We start from the raw sequence: 16,425 nt of genomic DNA, 5'->3' as shown, positions 1-16,425 counted from the left end.
CTTGGAAGGCTATTCTCTCTTCAGGAGGGACAGGGTAAATAAAAGGGGAGGAGGAGTATGTCTTTATATTAAGCCAGAATTAAAACCAAGTATTCAGGAAGTTATATACGAGAATATTGGTGATAATATAGAGGCATTGTGGGTGAAAATATCCAGCGGAGGAAAAAGTTCAGAGAAGTTTCTGATAGGGATATGCTATAAACCGCCAGATATTAGTACGATTGAGGAAGCCCAACTTCTACAGCAAATTGAAAAGGCTACACAACTAGGTCAAATTTTAATTACGGGGGATTTTAATTATCCGGACATTGATTGGAGTACTGAGACCTGCGGTACAGCTAGGGGAAATAGGTTTCTGAGCACGCTAAAAGACCATTACATGTCCCAATTAGTTGAGGAACCAACTAGGAACCGGACTATACTGGACCTAGTAATAACAAACAATGTAGACGTAATATCAAATATTCAAGTAAAGGAGCACTTGGGAAACAGTGATCATAATATGGTCTCATTTGAAATTAGTTTCCAGAAACAACAGTATAAGGGATCAACTAGGACTTTAAACTTTAAAAAGGCAAATTTTAATATGCTAAAGGAGTCTATAAAGAGCATAGACTGGGACAAAGCCTTTGAAGGAAAAAATAAGGAAGAAATGTGGGCTGTCTTTAAAATGTTGTTGGAAACATACACGTATAAGTTCATTCCTATGGGAAATAAATGTAAAAGAATTAAGTCGAAACCAATGTGGCTAAATAAAACGGTAAAGGAAGAAGCGGGCATTTAAATTGTTTAAGTCTGAAGGGTCAGAGGAGTCCTTCCATAGGTACAAGGCATGTAATAAAACATGCAAAAAGGAAATTAGATTGGCTAAATTAGAAAATGAAAGGCATGTTGCAAAAGAAAGTAAGACAAACCCCAAAAAGTTTTTTAAGTATATAAATGGCAAAAGGATTTAAAAAAATAATATAGGACCCCTAAGAAGTGAGATGGGTGAATTGATAAATGATACTAAGGAAAAAGCAGAGATATTAAACACGTTCTTTTCTTCAGTATTTACCAGAGAAGAACAAATGGCAGGAGTAATACATAAAAATGGAAATGAAACCATGCCATTAATTAATACTTGGTTGTCAGAAAAAGAAGTCCAAAGGCAACTGAAGAATATTAAGATAAATAAAGCTCCAGGTCCAGATGGCATACACCCAAGGGTCCTTATGGAGTTAAACTCGGAAATAGCTAGACCGCTATTCTTAATTTTCAGAGATTCAATCTCATCAGGCTCAGTACCAAGGGATTGGCGAATAGCAGATGTGGTGTAGTTGTTTAAAAAGGGGACGAGATCACAACCAGAGAATTGTAGACCTGTAAGCCTGACATCAATAGTGGGGAAACTACTGGAAGGTATTTTAAGGGACAGTATTCAGGATTACTTGGTACGCAATAAAATTATTAGTGGGAATCAACATGGATTTGTGAGGGATAGGTCATGTCAAACTAATCTAATTAGTTTCTACGAGGAAGTTAGTGGGAACTTAGATCAGGGCAGGACAGTAGATGTGGTCTACTTAGATTTTGCAAAGGCCTTTGATACAGTGCCACACAAGAGGTTGGTTTACAAAATAAGGGAACTGGGTCTAGAAATCAAAATTTGTACTTGGATCGAAAACTGGTTAGAGAATAGGGAACAGAGAGTTGTGATAAATGGAACATTTTCTAATTGGTCAAAAGTCTTAAGTGGAGTACCTCAAGGTTCCATGCTGGGACCACTCCTTTTTAATATATTTATTAATGACCTTGGTGATGGTTTAGAGAGTAAAGTTTCTATTTTTGCAGATGACACTAAACTCTGTAAGGTAATAAAATCAGAGCAAGATGTAGCTTCTCTACAGAGGGACTTAAATAAACTGGAGGATTGGGCGGCTAAATGGAATATGAGGTTTAACACAGATAAATGTAAGGTTATGCATTCAGGGATCAAAAACAAGAACGCAATCTATAAATTAAATGGAATTAATTTGGGAGAATCTATAATGGAAAAGGATTTGGGAATGCTCATAGACAGTAGACTTGGCAATAGTGCTCAATGTCAAGCAGCAGCTGCAAGGGCAAACAAAGTATTGGCATGCATAAAAAGGGGCATAGATGCAAGGGAAGACGGTGTAATTTTGCCACTGTATAAATCGTTGGTAAGACCTCATCTTGAATATGCAGTACAGTTCTGGGCACCACTCTATAAAAAAGATAATTTGGAACTAGAAAGGGTTCAGAGAAGGGCGACAAAATTGATAAAGGGTATGGAGTCATTAGGTTATGAGGAAAGGTTAGCCAGTTTAGGCATGTTTACTTTAGAAAAGAGGCGTCTAAGGGGAGATATGATTACTATGTACAAATACATTAGGGGTCAATACAGAGAGCTTTCATGGGAACTTTTTACCCCAAGGACCATACACAGGACATGTGGTCATCCCCTAAGGTTAGAGGAGAGGAAATTTCACAACCAGCAAAGGAAGGGGTTCTTTACAGTAAGGGCAGTCAAGATATGGAATTCATTGCCAGGGAAGGTTGTGATGGCAGATTCAATAGATATGTTTAAGAAAGGGTTAGACAAATTTTTAACGGAAAGGTGTATCCAGGGATACGACCTTTAATTTAAAATAAAGGATAGTAGTGGATATAGGGTAAAAATTGGATTGCAATATTGAGTCTGGGGGGGATTTTCAAAATTGAAACAGATGGGCGGTTGCCTACTCTGGATTAATTTCAAATATAAGTGCAGGATCGCAGGAGATCCAAAATAGGTTGAACTTGATGGACTGGTGTCTTTTTTCAACCTCATCAACTATGTTACTATGTTGGCTGTCTCTCAACCAACTTAATGAGGCAGCCTGGAATGCCTTACAACAGTCTTAAAGAAGTTCCTGTATATGCTGAGCACTTGTTGGCTGCTTTTCCTTCACTCTCTGGTCCAACTCATGCCCATCCAGCTCTATTGGGTATAGGTCAAGGAACTGTTGAAGTCAGGTCATCTGATCCTGCACTTCAAAGAGAAAACAGGGTTGGCATACTCCATTTTCTCTTTCCTAACATTGGGGGACACTGCAAGACATTGCGAGTATAGTAGGTGGGACTAGGAGTTAGGCACTTAGACTTATCTTTTTTCCTCCCCTACTATGCCGCTCCTCTCCTGTAGCCTCAGTTTCGTTTAAGTGCCTAGGGCACACTGGTATAGGCTCCTTCTCTTCAGGAGACTGTTTACTTTTAGCGCGGCAGGCTACCTGGGCATCTTAGTATGTGTGTGCGGATATTGACGCCGGTTGCCACACAAAGGAGTCGGAGATGCATGGAGGAAGCCATTTTTAGGGAGGGCTGAAGGAAGAACGGGCCCCCCACTTCCTGGCGTGGAAGTGGCCATCTTGTATTGCTGGGACACGGAGATCATTGGCTACACGCTGCTCCTCTGCTCTGTCTCTCTTCAATGGGAGTTTAGAGCAAATGTAGGGCGCTGTTAAGCTAGGAACCTCGAGACCGGGTGACAAGCCCGCTGCGTGACAGTCTTTTCCCAGGGAATTCAGTGGTGGGGGCACGTCTTCTTCGTTTCCACGTCCACCACAGACGTTTGGACAAGAGGTATTGTGCCTCGGGGCTATGTCATAGACCGAACCAGTTCCCACAATGGAGGTTCTTCACCACGGCAATACCCATTTGTCCTCTCAGGCGCAGAGCTCTTCAGTGGTTATTGTTCCCGTCCTTGTGCAGGAAAGAGGACGGGGGTTTTACTCCAGCCTCTTCTTGGTGCCAAAACAGGACAGATCTTTAGGCTCAATTTTAAACCTGCAGTCTCTCAGCAAGCAGGTAAAGACTCAAAGGTTCCGGATGGAGTCCCTTTGGACTGTCATCGCCAGAATGACGATATGGAAGGGACAGCATTGCCTCCTCCGCTTCGCAATAGGGAACTCCAGTTTTCAGTTCAGGGCCCTTCCTTTCGGCCTAGCGACCGCTCCCCCGAGTGTTCACCAAGATCATATGGCGATCATGGCGGGGTACTGCGTCAGAGGGGAATAACAATAGTTCCCTATCTGGACGATCTTCCGCTGAAGTCAACAGCACTTTTATCTCGGCACATCCAGATAACAATGAAGTTCCTGGAAGCACACGGGTGAGTTGTAAATTTACCCAAGTCTTCTGTCATTCCGCAACAGCGAATGGGATTCCTAGGCCTCTTGTTCAATACAGTGACTCGGCGTATACTTACCGGAAAACAAGGTCCTCATTCTCTTGCGCAAAACCAGGACCTTTCTAAGGCAGGCAGAGGTTTCCCTCCTCAGTTGCATGAAACTCCTGGGAACGATGGTGTCCGTGTTCGAGTCGGTGCCGTTCGCCCAGTTCCTCTCTCGCCCACTTCAGCGGGAGATCCTCCAGGTTCTCATCTGCATCTCGACAGGCAGATCATCCGCCTGTCCCTCGCTTATTGGCTATCAAAAGCAAATCTGGAGAAGGGTCAGTCTCTGAGAGGGTGGTCATGGACCTTAGTCATGACAGACGCAAGTCTGTCAGGCTGGGGAGGGGTGACAGCATGGTCCCGGAGATTACAGGGTCCCAGGTCCCCTCCTCTCCAATGCACGGCCGTGGCGTATCTAAGCAATGACCGAGATCATGGCATGTTCCCAGCATATCAGCCATCTCAATTCTGGGCGTGGAAAATTGGGAAGCCGATTTCCTCAGCAGGCAGAATGGTCCCTCAACAAACACTTTTTTGCTGTTCTAGTGGAGCGCTGGGGCATGCTAATGATTGATCTCATGGCATCCAGGCTTAATTGCCAGCTCCCCTGATACTGCTCAAAGGCGTGAGACCCTCAAGCAGAGTTCGTGGATACCATGACAGTCCCATGGCACTTTCACCTAGTGTACTTCTTCCCGCCGATACCCATGCTCTCGTGGGGGCTAAAAAGTTAATAAGATAACGGGTGCCTGCAAATCTAGTAGCCCTTCATTAGCCTAGCAGGGCATGGTTCTCAGACATTATGAAACTGGCGGCAGCACCACCCTTCCATCTGCCAACACAACCAGATCTTTTTGCTCAGGGTCCTTTTCGCTGTCACTCTTTGGATTGTCTAGCTTTGACGGCGTGGCTGTTGAAACCCTCATTTTCAGGACCAGGGGTTTTTCACAGGAAGTCATTGGTACCCTAATGAGGGCCAGAAAGGCGTCCTCTACCATATACCATCAAGTCTGGAAGACATATATTCTTTGGTGTGAGGCCCACAGTCTACACACATCCAGGTTTAGTCTCCCTCGGCTTTCCTGTAGGCCTGCCTTGATAAGGAGCTCCGGCTGGGGTCCCTTAAAGTTTAACTTTCAGTGCTTTCCCTTTACTTCCAACGCAGCCTGTTGACATTCAGGGATGTTCAGACCTTTTTGCAGGGGGTCCTTCATGTGCATCCCCCCTTCATTCACCCAGTGAAACCTTGGGACCCCGATTTGGTGCGTAACGCACTTGCCCAGACCTCATTTGAACCTCTGGAGTCAGTTAATTTATGCCATCTCATTTGGAAGACTGTGTTTCTCTTGGCTATCTCGTCAGCTCATAGAGTCTCCGAATTAGCAGCGCTCTGCTGAAATTCTCCTTTCTTAGTTTTCTATGAGGATAGAGCGTTCCTGCGCACCAAGCCTTCCTTTGTTCCGAAAGTAGTGTCTAGGTTCCACTTAAATCAGGAAATAGTGGTCCCGGCCTTTCCACCCTTCGTCCTCTTCTTCTAGTGACGAATTTCTGTTGCTGGTCGTCATTCATGCTCTTCGTCTTTATGTTGCCCGCACGGCCTCTGTCAGCAGAACAAAGGACCTTTTTGTTCTTTACAATGCGAGGCTGGTCGGCCTCTTAGCAGTCTCTTGCCCACTGGATATGGTCCACTATTTCTCTGGCTTATGTCCCGGTGTCTCGGCCCGTCCCAGCAGCGTTAAAGGCTCATTCAACCAGAGCTGTCAACGTATCTTGGGTGGCCCGCCGTGGGTCTTCGGCGAAGCAGTCCTGTAGAGTGGCAACATGGGTGTCTGTCCACACCTTTTCAAAATTCTTCAGGCTGCAGGGCTTTGTATCCACGGATGGACACAGTGTTGCGTGCAGCCATTTCAGAGCATTCCCTCCCTTAGAGGCAGCTTTGGTATGTCCCCAATGTGTTGCAGTGTCCCCCAATGGTAGGAAAGAGAAAAGAGGATTTTTACTCTCTGTAAAATTGATTTCTCTTACACTATTGGGGGACAACTGCACGCCTTGCTCTGTAAATAGTTCTGTTGTGTGACTTTTATTGCCAAAAAAAAATAAAAAATATTTTATCGCACAGGGCTCCTCTTTCTCATACGCTTGGTTAAACAAAACTGAGGAAAAGGAGCCTATACCTGCGTGCCCTGAGACTACAGGAGAGGAGGGGCATAGTAAGGGAGGAAAGATGATAAGTTTAAGTGCCTAAACTCCTAGTCCCACCTACTATACCCCAATGTCTCGCAGTGTCCCCCACTGGAGTGGAAAATCGATTTTACGGTGAATAAAAATCCTTATTTCTCTACTTCCATTTGGGATCATTAATCTATACCCTCAAGATAGCAGTGTCCCCTAAATGTAATCTGAGAAATGAATTTAACGAAAGTCTAAAATTTTGTTTTGTTTTTTCTACCTTCTATCTTGAGAACAATCTATTGTATTTTATTTTTTCTTGTATTCTGTATGCACCACTGCCTAATTTTAGTTACAGATAACAGCTAGATGGTTCTAATGAATTAACTTCTGGTTTGCTTTGCTTGTTCACTGTACTTCTAGTTTTCCATTTTAATAGTTTCTCTAATATATTACAGCCAAGGTTCCTTTTGAAGTTTGAGCAAATTTATCTATCAAAACCTACACACTGGGAAAGAGATGGTGCTCCTTCGCCAATGATGCCAAATGAAGCTAGACTAAGAAATCTAACGTAAGAATTTGTTGGTGCTACAAACGTTAAAATGCTTGGCTGCTTATGATTCTGTTGTATTATTTGATCTCAACAGATTGTGTTATCATCATCATGATCACCATTTATTTATATAGAGCCACTGATTCCGCAGCGCTGTACAGAGAACTCATTCACATCAGTCCCTGCCCCATTGGAGCTTACAGTCTAAATTCCCTAACACACACACACACACACACACACACACACACGTCAATTAACCTACTAGTATGTTTTTGGATTGTGGGAGGAAACCCACGCAAACACGGGGAGAACATACAAACTCCACACAGATAACGTCGTGGTCATGGTGTTATGTTGAAATTCACTTAGTTTGCATCTCTAAATCTCTTTGCTGACACAGGTGTGTGCTTATTTTGTAGATTTTCACACTCTTGTACTTTTTCCTTTACCATGGAAGGCAAAACATATAAAGAAAAAGAAATTCGGAATTGTGTATTTTTTTCTTATTCATCCTAGTGGAGAACACTGAAACTGGGGTGTAGAGTGCAGTGACAGGAGCTTGGGCTCATTAAATTTACCGGCTACAGCTCAAGCTTCTCCTCCTCTATACCAATACTTGCTCTACATAGCTGCCCCACACTAGGCACAGATAGGGCAGCTATGTAGAGCCCTTCAGCACCTTGTCCCTGGTGTGGCTTCCCAGTTAGACAAGCTCATCAGAAGGGACAAAGCAGCCATCTTGGGAGCAACCTGAAGCAACCGCTCCTTCTCCTACCCTTCTCCACTGTCTGCCGCAGGGAAGTACTTGGTATGGTTTTCTGTGAGCTATCCTTTCCTTTGGCCTTTGTCTTTTGCTGCTCCAAATCCTCTAATTCTCTTCTTTTTTTTTTTTTTTTTTGTTTTCTCTTCAGTGTATGGAAAGGGGAGTATGCCCATAGCATACACCCACTGGTGTACTCACAAGCGGTGACTGGTGACACTCAGGCTATTTCATTCCCTAAGGGTAAATTTATCTAGCTGAGAGTTTGAAAAAGTGAAGATGTTGTCTATAGCAACCAATCAGATTCTAGCTGTGCTTTTGTAGAATGTATTAAATAAATAACTAGAATCTGATTGGTTCCTATAGGCAGAAATCCGCAGCTTGATAAATTTATCCCCCTAGAGATCAGAGCAGGGACGCTCTGAACTGGTTAATATCATTGCACAGGCCACAGGCGGGGGAAAGCGTTCCTTTCTACCCGTTAATGCTCCTAGGCCTAAGGTAACTAGGTTTTCACTTCTCTTGTCCCTATGGTACAGCAAGAGGTCTGTTCTCCATTCCCTGGGAAGGGATGATGAGAGATAGGCAGGCTTGGATGACTAGACGTCCAGCTTTCAAGCCCTCTGACAAGCAGTCAGCTTACCCAGGAACTCCTGTTGTAGAAGCCCGTTTGCTTCTCTTTTGGGATTCAGTGGTTCAACTCTTACACAGGCACGATGAGATAAGGCATCGCAACTTGGATATCCATCATAGACTGCCTGAAATTCCCTCCCACACGCTTTTTCACCACTTGTATTTTTGGAGACAAGACAATATGTTTTGCCCTAATGGAAAACCATTCAGTCCCTTATTTCTGCAGTCTGAGTCGTTCATCCCATAACAGCAGAAAATAATTGAGTTTTTACTCAAATATCTTCCTTGTCCAGAAACCAGATGGTTACTTTCTGAACTTGAAATTCATAAACGTTCAGTTGTGGGTAAACAGGTTCAAGATGGAGTTCTTGAGGTTGGTCATGAACGGTGTTGGAAATGGATGAATTCATGGTGCCCATGGATATCATGGAAGTGATGCGTGTTCCAATCTGGAGAGACACTAGTGGTTTCTCAGCTTTGCAGATCAGTCCCATCACTATCTGTTTTGGACCCTATCCTTTGGCAGAGGCTAACCACAAAGATCATGGCAGTTGTGGATGATCTGTTAACCAGTCAGGTTCCTTGGCTTTGCTTTTGGCTCATGTTTGGGAGATGGCCCACACTTTACGGCTGGCTCATACAATTCCAGAAAATCGACTCCTTTCCAGATAATGATCTTCCTGGGTCTTCTGTTTTACACTTGTCAGCAGAAGTTGTTCTTACCAGAGAACTAAATCCTCTCTGCAGGGACTGGTAAAGTCCTTGTTAGCTTGCAGACAGGTGTCAGTTCACCTGTGCATGAAGTTATTGCAGAAAAATGGTTTGCACCTTTGAAACGGTGCAATTTCTATGGCTTTTCAGGTCGCACTTATTTCAGTTGGGCAAGTATCACGATCTCTTCACCAGACAAACCACACTGTCTCCAAAGGTGCCTCTATAGCTCCGCTGCAGGAGAAGTGACAATCTCCACATGGGTTGCTCGCGTGCCATCTGAGACTGTATATTGGTGACAGTGGTTACTCATCTCTGATGACAGCGTGGGAACATTGATCTTTAACACCAGTTACAGGGTCTTTGAAAAATCTCAGCAGATAGACCCTTCACCCCTGATAATGGCCCATTCATCCAGTAGTTTGGGGGCAGCTGCGTGTCTACATGATGCATCTCCATGGGACAACAAGGTGGTACACTTCTGCTCCAGGATATCTGTTTCCAGTGTATCCCATTAGATTCAGAGAAAATAATTTAATGCAAGTATGAAAATACTATTTTTTTTTTATTTATTTTTTTCCCCTTTTCAACAAAATTATAAGTAAACCCTTGGATGACTCTGGATTAATGAATCTATCGGCATATACTTTTAACATGGATTTGAAGATATTACACTTTCCTGTCAATATAATTCATTTTGCACAGGTCAGTGTTCTGATCTGTGCCTTGATATCTTCTTAAACACATTTAAAAATGACTCTTATCTTCATCCACATTGCCCTGGTCCCTATAGTATTGATAGAAAGAAACACACAATGATCATATGTGTGTGGTTGAATTGTAGCAATACTTGACTTGTTTCTTACAGGTTTTCAGAACTTTCTTGATAAGATATCCCATACACTTCTTCAATTCTGTCCAGGTTAATTTAGTTAGGAATATCATTGGAAATTGGGAGCAAAACAAAGTGTTCAGGGACAAATGACTAATGTCTGGTATAGTAAATAGTTCTGAACTTCTCCTTCGTACTGGGTCAGAATTATCGTCTGACAATCCTATCTAAAGGTATACTTGGAAGCTAATACTTCCACTTTTCATGTTCATAAAGTTTCCATTTGTTGTGATTCATATGTTGTAGGGCAGCCATGTAATTGACTTCACCAGTAGAAAGTAGGCCATTGGGAGGAAACCGTAGCAAACGTTAATCTCTTTTGGCTATTCCTTTTCTTTCATCTTTAAGACTTTGGGACCTCTTCAGTAGTGAAATCTTTCTCCTTCAACCCATAGTTTTTTTTTTTTTTTTTAGTTTAACCTTGAATCATTTTCTCTGAAGTCAAGGAGACCACAAACAAGTGCTCTTTGGAAGCCCTGTGCTTACACACAGGTAGCTGGCTATGTTCTCAATGGTATTTAAAAATTTAAGTTGCTCTGCTGAGGGATGAACTAGCAAAAAATGAAGCAAATTTCATCCTGTTTATGATGCATGCACCCCACTAGTAATGGCTGTCTCTTAGGCAAGAAGTATGTGTCAAAAAGTGTGAAATACTTTTTTTCAAACTGTGCAGACTGAGTGGCAATAAGTTCTTTTTTTTTTTTTTTTCTCTGCAAATTGTAACTTGTAATTATGTTTTGTTAAGGTATTCTGCTCCTCTTTATGTCGATATTACGAAAACAGTGGTAAAAGAAGGTGAAGAACAAATTCAAACTCAGCACCAGAAAACATTCATTGGAAAAATACCAATAATGTTACGTTCAACATACTGCCTGTTGAATGGCCTCACTGACCGTGATCTTTGTGAGTTGAATGAATGTCCACTTGACCCAGGAGGCTACTTTATTATTAATGGATCTGAAAAGGTAATTATTAAGATAATTGTGTAAATTTTAAATCTTTATATTTTGTCTAGGCCTTTACCCACTGGATTGCATTTACACTTAAATTTGCAAATCTCGTATATGCAATGCCTGATGCATGCCTTTTGGGGTATAGTTAACATTCAATATACTCATGGTATGTGCTGCATGCTTTCAACCACGTTTCGCAATGCTTCCAGAATGTAGACAGCACAGAGCTTTTCCTATTCATTTTAATTGAGTTTTCAAACTGCGTTACATGTAGAAACCCTTTATGGGCTATTGAAATTAATGGGAGAAGCTCTGTTCATAAATAATAACCGGCAGTATGGCCCCCACCCAAATTTCATAAGCCGGTGCTAGACAACTTTGGCTGGGTCCCTCTAAAGCAGGGGTGGAGTACCCTTGCTAAAGTAGAACTAGCCTAGTATGGTCAGCTTGGAGGTGGAGCCACGTGCGAGGATGGTTGGGGGGCGGTGGACCCCCTGGTCTTTGGGCACCATGGTAAAGAGGAATCTTAAGACTCTTGAGAGTATATTTGCTAAACTACGAGTTTGAAAAAGTGGAGATGTTGCTTATAGCAACCAATCAGATTTTAGGTATTTATTTAGTTAATTCTACAAAATGACAGCTAGAATCTGTTTGGTTGCTGTAGGCAACATCTCCACTTTTTCAAACCTGCAGTTTAGTAAATATACAATCTCTGGAGTGGCATCTTTACCAACTCAGTGTCTCAATATAAATAGTAAGGGCGTTCATAAAACCTGATTCAGTTACACTGAAATTATGATAAAAATGTGAATATTACAGACACCATTATTAAATAAGTCAATACTCCCCTATCCACATTTACCAATTTATTAAGGAAAAAAAACACCTTGGCATTCACCTGCTTTGTATATATTTATGCATCTGCTTGTCAGACACCATGTGATTTACAGTAGCATATGAAATGCAATCCATTATTTTTTTTATTCTTGTTTCTTTTGATAATGGCAAGTACTTCCTGTCTCCCAAATTTAGGTCTTAATCGCTCAAGAAAAAATGGCAACAAACACTGTATACGTATTTGCAAAGAAAGATTCAAAGTATGCTTACACTGCAGAGTGTAGGTCTTGTTTGGAAAATTCTTCAAGGCCAACAAGTTCTATATGGGTCAGCATGCTGGCAAGAGGAGGTCAGGTACGGAAAACTGATGACTGTATGTTTTCATAAATCTTCTGCTGAATTTTGGTGCTCCAAAATTAAATTGAGATACAAAAACACAGATAGGACAGGCTTCTGTTTACTACAGATTGATTTATACCACATAGTCTATAGTAAATTAAATTTGGCACTGGTGTGAAAATGCCTGCAAGTGATGAATGCATTAAAGCAACCCTGTTTGGTGCAAGCAAGAGTTGAGCAAGTTGTTAATTGAGAGGCAGCGCACATGGCTATATCCTCCCTATACTGGCGGCCTCTCTGGTAACATAGCGTTGGTGTGATGTGTAAAATTAGTGGCAATAAGTCTTTAGGATAAATGAAAGTTTCAATCACATGCTCTTGAGATTTAATCTTCTCTCTTACTGGCTCACTGGCCATATTGCTATATGTTATTTCTGGTACATAAAGCAACAGCTAATTTAAAAAGTAATGGGAAAATCCAGAGAATAAGAATGTCATGACAAAGTCCTCAAATAGGAGGTTTAATAGAAATAGGACAAAACTTGGGATCACTGTCCAAATGCATATGTTCCAGTGGCAGAAATTTTAAAGACTTCTCCCCTACCTTTTTATGATCTGAGGATCCTCAAAAACCCAGTAGATAAGAAAGCAGAGGAATGTCACCATTCTCTCCTACCATTGCAGACTGGAATAAACTAATAAGCTGTATGATCCTGCGTTTAACAGATTCTCTAGAAAAATGTATTAATTTCTGGGGAAGTAGAATGGTTCTCCAACCACCACTAATGGTGGTAGTTGAGAGCAAATAACTGAAATCATATTATGCACTTGTTTTGTTTTTGTTTGTTTGTTTTTTAATGTAATTTTAACACATGCTACATGGAAACAACAATGTACTGGTTTGTTTGTTTGTTTTGTTTATCCAATGATACCAGGATTAATCCAGCAGTGTGCACACACTGGGCCTGATTCATTAAGGAAAGTAAGGCAAAAAAGGAGTAAGTTTTCTTCTGGACTAAATCATGTTACAATGCAAGGGGTGCAAATTAGTTTATTTAGCACATAAGTTAAATACTGGCTTTGTTTTTATATAGCACACAAATACTTGACAGTTTTATGTTTACACTGAAATGTAAAGTTGCTCTAGGACATGCCCTATACCAACTATAAATCTGCTATCACATTTTAAATGTAACTCCCCTCCAATGCAACATGGTTTTGCCAAGGTGCAAAGTTACTCCATTATTTATTTGTTTTGCTTTAGTTTCCTTAATGAATCAGGCCCACTCTATAGAAACTATTGGTTGGGTCTGTATACCGACATGTAGCTCTTTTTTCCGTTCCTTTAATATACTTAAAATGTGGTATTTTTGAGAGCACATTATAGTGACAGCGAGCTATGAAATAGAGCACAATTCATGCAGCTCTCCCCATTCTTACACCAGCCATGTTTCTATGTGGACAGAGTTGTATAGTGTCTGTACACAGCTTGATTAGCATGAGAATCTATGGATACATAAGTAGACGTAATACATTAATGACTATTTTTACTAGAGGTCTTTAAATAACTTTAATTGAATTACTTGAGTTCTAAATTCAAAAATGTTTTCTTGCATACTTCTGTACATTCACTTATTTACTTAAACCACTACGGATGTGGAGGGTCCACTTGTTTTTCATTTTATCCCATGTTAAATGTAAAAACATACATGCATACATACATTTTTCTTTGGTTTTGTTTTCACAGGGGGCAAAAAAAAGTGCTATCGGCCAACGCATTGTTGCAACATTGCCTTATATAAAGCAAGAAGTGCCCATTATCATTGTATTTCGAGCTTTGGGATTTGTGTCTGATAGAGACATATTAGAGCATATTATCTATGACTTTGAAGATCCTGAAATGATGGAAATGGTAATTAAGATTTGATTTTTTTTTTCTATAATGGTGTATTATAATGTCAAGTCAGCCATGAAATGGCAACTGTTGGATTTAATGTTGATGTATAATAATCATTGCATTTTTCAAACAGACATCGGCAAAATCCTTATTTAAACTTTATAAAAGATTTCTTTATTATGCGTTGACTTATCTATGATAGTTTAACAAATTATAATTTGCACATTTTTATAGATGATTCATGATACAGACTGACCTAAAACGCCATGCAAATGTTAACTCTGTTTTTAAACCTTTTTACTAATTTCGCTCTCGCTGTTTCTCTCTTTGTTATTATTGTAACATGTATTTGTAAGGCTACACAGTGCCACAAAGTAGGGAAAACAGGACATACATACAGGGAAATACAAAGTAAACAGAATAAATTCAAACATAAAAAAGGGTATGGAGGGCCATGCTCATAAGAGCGTTTACATTCTAAGTGGTTCAGGGTAGAGATTGGGACAGTTGTGTAGGTGCATTAGTGCAAGTTGTATCATTGGAAATAAGGTAAGATCTAAGAAGAAATGGGTTTTCAGAGAGTGTTTAAAGATTTGAAGGCTGTGGGAAAGCCTGATTGGGCATTGTAGGGAATTGCAAAACTGTAAATGGATAAAACCACTGACAAGTGAAGAGAATAACATTGATTATCTTGTTACAGTGGGTGGGATATATTAGGCAGCAAGTGACCAGTCAGCTCCTGAAGTTAATGTGTTGGAATCAGGAAAAATGGGCAAGCATAACAATTTGAGTGACTTTGACACGGATCAAATTGTGATGGCTAGACGACTGGGTCAGACCTCTCCAAAACGGCATATCTTGTGGGGTATTCCTAGTATGCAGTGGTTAGTGTAAACCAAAAGTGTGCCAAGGAAGGACAACAGGGGAACTGGCGACATGGTTCATGGGCACCTCTAAGACTTATTGTGTATGGGTAGCGAAGGCTAACCTTTTTGATCCAATCCCACAGAAGAGCTACTGTAGCGCAGATTGCTGAAAATGTTAATACTGGCTATGATGGAACGGTGTTGGAACAGCTTGCTCCCGTATAGGGCTGCTTGGGCGCAGATCGGTCAGAGTGCCTATGCCTATGCTTACCCCTGTCCACTGCCAAAAGCGCTGGCACCAGGATGCACTATGTGATGAAGGCAAGCCAGCGCGGTAGGTGTGGTGCTTTGGGCAATGTTCTGCTGGGAAACCTTGGGTCCTGGCATTCATGCACATTATGTACAATACCTCTTCTAAATATCAGGCAAAGTTGACAAATGCAAAATCTAAAAGGGACTCTGGAAACCTTAGCTTTCGTGTGGAGTTTTCTTTTAGGTGGTCCAGTATTGAACAGGATTACCTATCGGGCCACTGGGAGTAAGAGCTCTTTCATCCCAGTGAATACTCCCAAACTTAAAGGAAAAGGAGAGGACCTATCTCAAGGGCCCATTCTTTTGCCTCTCATGGCTGTCACCAAAGAAGTAAACAATCTTGGTCAGGCAAACATCTGGCCCAAAAGCCTGCTGAAATGCAAACTGCATTACTGGCTTCTTCCCCTCCCAGCAAAGTCTGTGGTGTGAGCACGCCTTTTGATCTTTCGGGACCAATGGATGAGATTTTCTTTGGACATGTGGTCAGAGGCATCATAGGGAGAGGTTATATGTTGGGGCCTCCAACCAGAGAGGTTTTCTCCACAGTCCTTTCGAGAAACAGAAACCGTAGTTTGGCCATCCAGTCCCAGCTGTTGCCCAAAGTGATTGTTCCAGTCCTGAAAGAATTTTGAGATTTTGGGTTATTAATCAAACCTATTTCTAGTACAGAAACAAGACTCGTCTGTTTGGCCCATCTTGAATCTGAAATCCCTAAACACTTATCTCTCAAGATCTGCCATCTGTGGCTTGAGGTGAGATTATGAAGAAGAGTATTCGATGAAGGAAGAAGAGCAGCTTTTAATAATGGCACCCAGAATATGTTAAATTAATATGTAAATATAAAAAAAAGGTCAAGCAGCTGTAAAAGGTGGCTGCTTCCTCCCCAATTACAAATAACAAACAAAAAAAACCCTACAACGCTAAAAACCAGAGTTAAAAGAAATATATATAATAATTTTTTTTTTACTGTTTAACAAAAGTATTCAAGAGGATTATAGTGGACATGGCAGCCCTCTTAAGGTCAAGAGCCATTCCAGTCGTACCATATTTGGACGACATTCTCATAAAAGCGTGCCATTCATCAGTTTTTCTGACCCATTTCCATAGAACGGCAGAGTCACTGGAACTCCATGGCTGGGTTATAAACTGTTGCAAGTCCACTCTTGTCCTGAGACAACACATGATATTTCTTTTTGACACCAGATTTTAGTCTTTTTTTTTTATCAGTGGGGAAGACCAAAGCCATTAAGAAACAGGTGAAAACTCTGTTATCACTCAAGTTGA

The 16,425-nt window shown here is 41.2% G+C and overlaps 1 protein-coding gene across 1 annotated transcript in view; it reads left to right on the top strand.

Moving 5' to 3' along the window:
- Positions 1–16,425, top strand: part of POLR2B (RNA polymerase II subunit B) — a 76,927-nt gene that overhangs the window by 9,182 nt on the left and 51,320 nt on the right. The window contains exons 3-6 of the mRNA XM_075204735.1: positions 6,847–6,959; positions 10,683–10,902; positions 11,923–12,081; positions 13,814–13,978. Coding sequence (XP_075060836.1) covers positions 6,847–6,959; positions 10,683–10,902; positions 11,923–12,081; positions 13,814–13,978 — 657 coding nt within the window. The remainder of the gene's footprint in view (positions 1–6,846; positions 6,960–10,682; positions 10,903–11,922; positions 12,082–13,813; positions 13,979–16,425) is intronic.

The sequence above is a fragment of the Mixophyes fleayi genome, chromosome 1, assembly GCF_038048845.1.
Source record: "Mixophyes fleayi isolate aMixFle1 chromosome 1, aMixFle1.hap1, whole genome shotgun sequence".
NCBI classification, from domain to species: Eukaryota; Metazoa; Chordata; class Amphibia; order Anura; family Limnodynastidae; genus Mixophyes; species Mixophyes fleayi.
This window is presented reverse-complemented; position numbering and strand designations above follow the sequence as displayed.